Source organism: Lithobates pipiens, unplaced genomic scaffold, assembly GCF_037356315.1.
Source record: "Lithobates pipiens isolate NorthernLeopardFrog02 unplaced genomic scaffold, aLitPip1_a1.2 Scaffold_13, whole genome shotgun sequence".
Classification (NCBI taxonomy): domain Eukaryota; kingdom Metazoa; phylum Chordata; class Amphibia; order Anura; family Ranidae; genus Lithobates; species Lithobates pipiens.
In genome coordinates, this window is record NW_027507718.1 from 179,093,724 (window position 1) to 179,103,659 (window position 9,936).

The 9,936-nt window shown below is 38.0% G+C and overlaps 1 protein-coding gene across 5 annotated transcripts in view; it reads left to right on the top strand.

Annotated features, from left to right (window-relative positions):
- Positions 1-9,036, top strand: part of CRLF1 (cytokine receptor like factor 1) — a 206,874-nt gene extending 197,838 nt beyond the window's left edge. For 3 of the 5 annotated variants that reach the window (XM_077475934.1, XM_077475929.1, XM_077475931.1), the window contains one exon: positions 8,579-9,036. In XM_077475934.1, coding sequence (XP_077332060.1) covers positions 8,579-8,667 — 89 coding nt within the window. In that variant the 3' untranslated portion in view covers positions 8,668-9,036. Of the gene's footprint in view, positions 1-8,541 lie in introns of all 5 variants that reach the window. The other 2 variants (XM_077475933.1, XM_077475932.1) reach the window with 1 other exon arrangement.
- Positions 9,037-9,936: the final 900 nt, after the last annotated feature.

Sequence of the window (9,936 nt, forward strand, 5' to 3'; positions counted from 1 at the left end):
TGAGCCAACTACTCCCATCCTTTCCACGGCCTAGTGGTCCAGTGAGCACTGGAGGGGCAGAGCTGAGAGCCGGTAACTGACATGCACCGGTTCTCTGCTCACTGGAGCCCGAGAACTGAGCGATCAGTGGTTTTTGATCACTCAGTTTTTGGACTTAGAAGTGGCGGGGGACAGATGCAGCATTGACCTAGGTGAGTATAATTGTTTTTTTTTTAATTCTCACACTTCTCTTTTAATAATACATAAGGCTTAAAAACTATACAAATTAAAAATGCAACATGCTGTTTCCTACTACAAGATAGTTTTAATTTGCAGAGGTTACCATATCTGCCTTTCAAAAATATAATACTTTTTCCAAACCTTTTATTCCTGTGAAAAAGTACTTAAATGTAGAAAATGTATACAGCATTTTACAAGCGGTTCTCTGCTCAATATCTAATGTGTTTATATGTCTCTGGTGATGTCATATTAAATGTTATAACAGAGTTCAGTGAACCCGTTCTTTTAAAACAAATCTATCTGAAAGGGATCTAGTTGCAGATGACAGTTACAAAAGTAAGAAAGTGGCCCGTAGCCTTAATTGTAATTAAGAGAGGTAAATCCACTCCAATTATGTTCTCTGTTTTCTGCATTTCCATTGTGAAACTCTCAGTACATTACTACATTATTTAGGAATACTTGATATTTTTCAGTGGACTCCAAGGACAATTATTTCCTGTGATTAATGGCATGTCTTATTTCATATGGCTAACTTACTAACCATGTCACACTTGCTTAACACCACCCGGGAATCCACTGCTAAATGTATCAAGTAGATGGAGAGAGTGGAAATGGGGGAATAAAATAGACTCCAGTGTGGAGTACTGTAAGACACAGATGGTAAAGACACGTTGAGTCAGGGAAAAAAAAGGAAACATAAAAGGTGAAAATATATACGTTTTGTGTGTATATATATATATATATATATATATATATATATAGATGTAGATATATATCTATATAGATATATATATATATATATATATATAGATGTAGATATATATCTATATAGATATATATATATATATAGATATATATATATATAGATATATATATATATATCTATATAGATAGATAGATAGATATATGTATCTATATATAGCTATATATATGATAAGCAGAACTCCCCCCCCCCGGTTTGGTTCATGCCTGAATTCTCGCACATCGCAAAAGTTGGACCCGAACCCTATTACAATTTTCAAGGCTTATATGCAAAGTATTGGCCATAAAAAGTGTAGGGGGGCCCGGGCACTGCCCTGGGGGACATGTATCAATGTAAAAAATATTTTTGCATAAAGATCGTTTTTACAGGACCACTGATTTTAATGATGGCTAAAGTGAAACAATAAAAAAAAAATTCCTTTAAATATAGGGCATGGGGGTCCCCTTAGTCCGCCTGCAAAGTGGTACATCTGTAACGTGCATAGAACAAAAGTGACATTTATAAGGATAAAGTATGAATCTAGTATTAATTTTAAATGGAACCCCGTGCTAAATAAAAAAAAAAACGTTGCGGAGTCCCCCCAAAATCCATATGAGACCCTTATCGGAGCATGCAGCCCAGCAGGACAGGAAAGAACTATATCAGGCCACATGCCCTCAACTTGAAGGGGTGCTTTGGGGTGGAGAGGCTCTGCCATTGATCATCAATCATGATGCCCGCCACCATTGCCGGACCAGAAAAAAGAAAAAACTCTCCACCCACGTTAAAGGCTAAACGCCAAATGCCTGCTCTGCTGTTTCACAGAGTTTAAATAGGTAAGGAGCGCGGCCACCTGGTGGCATCACCTGGTGGTACCACCCCCTTGTGACATTCCAGACTGTTGCATGACCGATACATGCTTGGTGGTGACATCACAAGGGGGCGGTGCCAAAAGGTAGAGTCACCAACTGATCCTGTCCCATACCTATTTAAGAACTGTAAAATGTCAGAGCAGGCATTTGGCGCTTAGCCTTCGCCGTGAGCTGAGTGTTTTTTTTTCTCTTTTTTGAGGTCCGGTGGTGTCGGCGGATGTCGTGATTGACAATGAATCTACATCGAGGGACATTGTCAAAAACTGCCTCCTGTCTTTATTTATTTTTAACAGTTTGTTCTGCCAGGCTGCGTGCCTGGATAAAGGTTTGGAATGGATTTTGGGGGGACCCTACACCAATTTTTTCACTTTTTTCTATTGTTAGCAATGGGTTTTGTCTTCATTCAGCTGTCAGCAGGGAAGTCAGCACTTTGGCAGTGTTGTCTGCATTAATAATACTGGGTTCAACTGTTAATTAAAGCTGACCTTTCCAAAGTCTTAAAGTGGTATTAAACCCAAAAGCAAATATGTATTATGTTACAGCTTACAAATTCTTGTGCCATGCAGCCTAATGCACCAAATGCAGCCATTCTGATGTAATGCATTAGTGTTCTTGTTAGGCTTTCTTTTATTTGCACCTGTTGATCCAGCCACTAAGTCTGTTGATTTTCAAGAACAAGCTGTCGTGCGGACGTAACAGTTACAGGGTTAAGACAAACCACTTACTACTGACAGGGATGCCTACAATGATCAACTTTTATTTATGTGAAATCTTTATCCCAAAAGGAAAAAAATGTTTGTTGTAACTGCTTATAAAGTGTTAGCTGGAGTTCCGCTTCAATTTGTTAGTGTATCTAAATCTACTAGTTCATCTAACACTCCCCTCCCCCAAGATTAACAATTCTGCAGTCCAGAGAATCCCCTGTGCTCCTTCATCCAGAGTGGAGGCACTCTAATACAGGAGGTGGGTTACTGGATAAATCACCAGCTGAAAACAAAGGGATAAAAGCTTTTAAAAAAGTAAACTACTGCAGCCACCACATTTATTTATTGGTAAGCTGCAAAATATAACAATTTAGGTTTTGGGTTTAATACCCCTGTGATCCATTAGTCTGGTTTAGGATTACACCTGGCTGGACCTGGGTTTAAAAATAAATTCAAAGTATGCTAACACATGCCCCATTGTGATCCATATTTTCTTACAAATACAAATGTACTTATCAGTGGCAACCGTTCCATTAGGACTCCCGGCCAATCGGGTCTCAGGACCCACTTCCTGTTTGGCCTGGAGGAGAAGCAATTGCTGATCGCCGCCTTCCCGTCTTTCTCCCATTACAGTGGGGAAGGAGGGTGATAGCATTAGTGTGAGTGAGGGGGGTTTGTTTTCTGCCCTCCCCCAAAAAATATTGAGCACCAGCCGCCACTAATATGTATATCAGCAAAACATCAAAAAATCTCTTTCATATATGGTAGTTTTATTATAATTTCTCTTTAATAACAATAATAATGTACCTTTTCCCTGATTTCCAGTCCGTAGTCTCTAGAAGGAGGATCTGTCACACAGGAACATGTCCTGCTTTTTAAATGACTCATAGAACAAGTGAAGTATTTTTCTCTATTTAGCAATAACAAGTACTGTTACTCCTTTCTAAGTGTTAACTCGAATACCATGAACCTTTTACAGCTAGAGTCATCTGACAATAGAAAGTCGCATTTGGATTTATCGGGCATCAGGGAGAAAGCTTTGGAGGAGTGTAAGGACGTAATGCCAGGAATAGAAGTCACAGCTGGTCCAGACTGGCTTATTTCAATAAAGGAATTAATCTTAATTCCTTGAACAGGAAACAGACTTTAAAAAATATTAACAAGCTTTCAAGAGCTGCAAAAGTTGCAGTTAAAATGTTGAATGAAGAAAATCTAATATTATTACAAAATAAAAATCTAAATACTGTGACATAAGTGACATTTTATAAAACAGTATTATTACTATTTTCACACTGATGCTCAGTGTTCTGCAATCTTGATAACTTCATAACCTCCAGATCAGATATAAGTTTGAGCTCTACCTTACTCCATCCGGCAGTAACAGCATATGTTACGCTTGCAAACCATGTGCTTTCAGTACATATTAATTATTTTCTGAACTCCATTCCTTGTCCTTTGTCATATATGTTCCTCAAAATTGCATGCATGTACACATGGTGGGCCTGTAAAGCCTATTCTGTAGCTATACATGTTGTTGGTATACCACCTGTTTCACCTTAATGGATTAAATGAAGTCATAATAGAACTGTACAAGTTCTAAAGCCCTGTACACTACACACTGGTCGAATATCAGCTAAAATCAGCTGGTACAGTAGAAACTGGCCGACATTCGGCCCGTGTGTACAGGTCCAGATTTCAAGATATGAATGCTAAAGATTGGTGATCCCATAGCTGAAATTCATACGCGGGAAAGTGTTGGTAAATCCGGAGATATTGTAACTACTGGATAATAACATCAGAGGGAGAAGACGTATTGGGACCTGTTGATAGGTCTGAGTGGAAGGTGAGCGCATAGGTTGATTGGTGGCAGATCACGTGGTGCTGGAGTTGGTGTACACCAAAGAGATATGGGATTGGACACCTAACTTCATGCTGATATGAAGTACTGATACAGACTTTTTTTGATTTTTCACTATATTTATTTATCTGATTGTGCAAGCTCTTTTTAAAGTGGTTGTAGACCCTTACAAACCACTTTGACTTACAGGTAAGCCTAGATTAAGGCTTATCTGTAGGTCAGAGAAATATCTCCTAAACCTATATGGTTTAGGAGATATTTACCCGAAGACAGCCACCGCTGTCTATGGCGCATGCGCTGTAGAAAGCGGCGCGCAGGCACACTGGGCAGATCGGCTTGCACGGGAGTGACGTCATCGCTGCTCCAGCAAATCACAGCACCGGAGCAGCGAGACCCACCAAGAAGATGGACGCTCGGAACTACAGGGGACAGCAGTGACTTCGCTGACTCCTGTGTCAGGTAAGTGACACATAATGGACTACTATGCGATGCATAGTAGTCCATTATGCTTTACCTTTGCAGGGAATCAAAGAGGAAGTAAACCCATCAGGGTTTACTTCCTCTTTAAGGGGTTTTAACCATGGTTTCATCACAGCACATATATTGGTATTTAAAGATGCACATTCCTTTGTAGTGTTTATCTGCACATTTCACTTGGAAACCACTGGGTTTCATAGTAAAGTACTGTTTCACGTATAATATTTATTTTCATACAGTGATGTAAATTGTGATATACTTTAGCTTATACAATAGGAGGGGGCTTCACCATTATTCATAAATAAATTGGAAGGGTAGCACTGCACTTTTGCTTTAAGTGTAACAGGAAAATGTTTATTAAATGTTAGTAGGACAGACATACAAAAAAAGAAATAACCATTTAAGGTATATAAGTCATCATATACAGCGTATAACAGGTCAAATAAATTAAAACATTTCCATACCAAATTAAATAGTACATACAGTATATAGGATGATAGAATAGTCAGTGTATTGCAGAATAATAATAGCAGTGTATGACTCCTAAAAAAGGTACATTTATACAGTGGACATGTCCTATTGATCGTCTACTGTAGGTGGGGTTGACAATTTCCATTGCTGAAGACATGCATTTCCAATGTCTACTTAGTGTCCCAAAAGCTAGATCTGGACATTTGTAACTTGTAGTACTGTTGTATTTCAGTTCATGCTATTTTGGAGAACCAATATAAGAGGATACATAATTGCAGTACTGTATGCGCTTTTACATCCACCTCCTGTGGAAACTTACTCTTTGTCTGTTGACAGTAATGGACTAATTTATTGACATGTGAAAAAAGTAATTTCATAAATGGATAGCAGTTTCTGGTTGGGGGGTCAGAAATAGGGGGATATCTCCTTGAGAATGAGTAAACTTCTATAAATTAATTAAGCTTTGGGGTCTTAGCCTAGTGTTGACAAAAGGGATAATAGTATTTCTGTCCCCATTCAGATTTTTTTCCTATTCTGATAAACTTTGCATTTTTCAGCACATTTGCAATAAAAATGGTTTTGCCAAAAGGAATGCATGTGCATGCACTGTGAACATCTGTGCTAAATCACTCTTGGATTCTAAATACCATTTGAAGATTTACCACATCAGCAGTTTAAGCTAATTAGGAATTTAACTGGAGTGTCTGCTGGACTGGGTGGTCTGGGGACAGTCAAAGTAAAAGTAATCATGAGTGTGACAAAGTCAAAAGCATGGGTGCTTAATAAGAAGTATGCACAAGGCCTTTTGGTCTAAGAGCACAAGGCTGGTTTAAACATATGTAAAGTTGACAGCTGGAATCTCTTATGAAATCTATAGTGTATTAGACCTTAGTGTCTGTAGAAGATGGTCATTGTTTTCTTTTACTGGATTTATTGCATAATGTGGTTACCATTTTCTACCGTCACTAAAATTAAATTTGTTGAAAACATTTTTTATTTTTGCTTTGTGGGCCAGTAGCTGTACAATACCTATGAGAACAGGGAAAAATTACTTTGCACTATACATATTTTATTGAAACCTGTTCAAACATAAACGGCCATATAAAGAGGTTCTCTGTTAACAAAAGCAGCAAATGTAATTACTTGGAGAGATAAATGGCTTATTCCACCAAATCAGCCAACACCAAGAACCTTTTCCTAACTATATACTGAGATTAAATATTTATTTATACATGTGTTGAGCCTAATGAAAAGAAAACATGTGCAACAGTTTTGGTTTTGACCGCAACTTTTTTGTGTCAAATTCACGTAGTTCTACTTTGCTCCACTTCTATATTGTGGCGCAATGCCTGCACCAAATTCAAAATGATATAAAGACATACAGTATCTTATAATAATAGAGCTATTAGGACAAATTTTATTTTAGTATATAGAGAAAAGTGCCACAGCATGTGTCAAAATCAAGTGCAACTTCTAGACAGGTCCATGAATTTGGGGCATGCTGTACCACTTTTAAAACGCATGCAAGTCACAAAATCTGTCTCACTAGCCTTTAATAATTCCTGGGTATGTGTCTTCAATCAGGCATAACTATGCTTGGGGAGATGTTCAAAATCATAACAGGGTACATAATGGCTAAAAAATGTGGTGTGCTATGCAATACACTCTTAGACCCCTTTCACACTGGAGCGTTTTGCAGGGGCTATAGCGTTAAAAACAGGGCCTGCAAAACGCCCTAAAACAGCTGCTCCATGCACACCAGTGTGAAAGCCCTCGGGCTTTCACACTGGAGCGGTGCGCTGGCAGGGCATCAGAAAAAGTCCTGCCAGCAGCTTCTTTGGAGCGGTGAAGGAGTGGTGAATTCGCCGATCCTCCACCATTGCTCCCCAGTGTTTTGCGGGTGGATTTAACCCCTTTTCGTCTGCTAGCGGCCGCTTGCTTTGGGGGCACTTGGCAGGAGGGAGGAACCAGGAGCACTGGTGGGGGGACCTGAGAGTTTGAGTGTTGAGACCTGAGTGTTTTCAAGAAGAATTAAGCCAAAGCTCTTTTTGGCAATGCTTCTTGCTAAGCGGCTGATGTCACAGAGCCGCTCCAGGCTCTGCAGGGATCCTAACAATATTGTCAGGATCCACCCAGATGCCTGGACCAAAAGCTGCCTCAGCCTCTCATCGTGCTCCTGAGATCCTGAGCCAACCACTCCTGTCCCCACAGTCCGGTGCTCCAGTGAGTGCTGGAAGGGCAGAGCACAGAACAGTGGCTGGCATATCTGAGAATCAGTGATTGACAGTCTTTGATTGCTCAGTTCTTGGTGTAGAGGTCGCGGGGAACAAATGCAGCATTGCATCAATGCTGCATCCTCATAAGTTAATATAAAAAAATGGTTTTTGAATGCTGCACTTCTCTTCTAATGATTCTTCTGTTTCACGTAACGGTAAATGAAAGTTTACAGAAACCTATGCTACAACGAATTACGCTCTCTGCAGAATTATGGGAACACCCATTACAAGGGATAATCTTTCCTTCTATTAAAAAAAACACTGGTCAAGTTTATTGGCCCTGAGCTTTCACTGGGGATTCACCCCCTACATCATCTGTCCAGTCTTTTCCCGCCTCCCCCTCCCTTACTTCACATGCCCCTTATTTATGTCTCCTACCCCATGATCTTTGATTTAGTTTTTTTAGTTTTTTGAAAATGTTAAAATCTGGAGCAAACAGAGTAAAACTTGAAAGAACTATTCTGCATAAGACTAGCACATAAACTTGTAATCGATAGAGGAAAATGTTCAGTGCCATTGGAGTACACTAAGTAGATGTACACAGCAGCATAAATCACATTCTGTATATTCATGTGTCTAATGTGATATATGCTATTGTGCTAATCTGCTCTCCTCTGGAACAAAATAATGAATAAAATTAAAAATAAACAAAGGCATTCTAGTTAGATTAGGACCACCAGTGTAAATACAGTATACAGGGAAGTATTCACTTTACAATGCTAAGCAGCTCACAGTCTTTAAAATCATGAGTATGTATCTATTTAATTAAAATTCTATTTAATCTAAATTCAATTTGTAAGCTTTTAATATAACAAAAATAAGATATTGACCATCCAAATACTGTAGCGAAATAACCACCAACAAAAAGTTTTCACATTTAAAACTGAAAAAAGTGCCTTGAAGATGTTTTCTATACTTTCAGGTTCTACCAGGTGATAAGTTATAGCATCTTATTTTAGCCGGGCAGGAGGACACAAAAGAAGCGGAGCTGAGGACTTTATACAAAACATCAGCAAAACTTGAGCATCGCTCTGAAGAAGACTTTTAAGTTCGACTTTTGAGATCGCGATGGTGAGCTTTGCTGTCCCGAGGAAAGAGAATCTGACAGAGATGAAGTTATGTGTTTTCATTTCAACGTGCATCGCATTCCCCTCCAGGTACCATGGTTTGAAGGTGACCAAATAGTCTTGCAAAAGACTGTCTTTTACAGAACTGTGTGTTTTGAATGCTTTAACTATTTTAATGCTTATTTAAAATTTGTAAATGTTGGCTATGTTTTTAATGCTCACAGAATTTTACTTTTTTATGATTTTATTTTGAATGGTTACATTTTCTTTTTATCAGTTTTTGTTTTTGTTTTTGTTTTTTATGAATCCAAATGTCAACAAAAATTAAAATGATATTTTGTCTAAAGTAAGATGGTGTCTATTTTTAATTTCTCAACTTGATATGTCTGGATTACTTTAACTAAATTCAAGCTTCAGCTTGAACTTATTTTGTCTTTGATAGATTTCTTTTCAAATGTTTTTATTGAGATTTTTAGCAGAGTTAGTTACAACAAGGGTTACAAAACAAAAAAAAAAAAATATATAGTAATAAAAGTAACATAACACAGTATAATGTAGTGACAGGGTTTTCTCAGCACAATATAGCATATAAACAAATAATCCACAATAAAGAATAAAGTAGTATTCCCAAGTATCTAATATTCATAGTCATAAAGGGACTCGAACAAGAGTAAGTCTCTTAGAATTTGTATAATAAAGTCCGTAATATAATTATTGTAAGATTTATAAATAGCGATATGGATAATGGCCACTTCTGGGCCCCAAGACACCCCTCACAGGGATCTATCTGTGTCTTGGAGTACCTAGTCCAACATCCTAAAGGAAATTCAAACACAGTAGTTATCTTTTATGAAGGAAAATAAAGATCTATTCTTACTCCGCAGCTCAATTCAGATAAACAAACATGTGATATATTTGTCACTTTGTTATGAAATTATTTTTAAAGCCATCCAAAAAAAAATATTAAAACGCACAGGAGTTCTTTCTTCTATATGATTAAAGAATCAGCATTATCTAAATTGTGGAAGTATAATTTTTGTACCATGTACTCCAAGGTTCCCATAGTTGTTGTTCCTTAATATATAGGGATTTGTCATTAGGAAATAACAATTCATAGGAGTGGTGGAGTTGGGTTAATTCTATAACTTCTGTCATAGTAGGAAGAGAGTCAGTTTTCCCTTTTCTAGTTATGGATAGTCTCGCAGCTAAAAGTATATGTGTTACTACTTTACGATATTGTTTGGGAATCG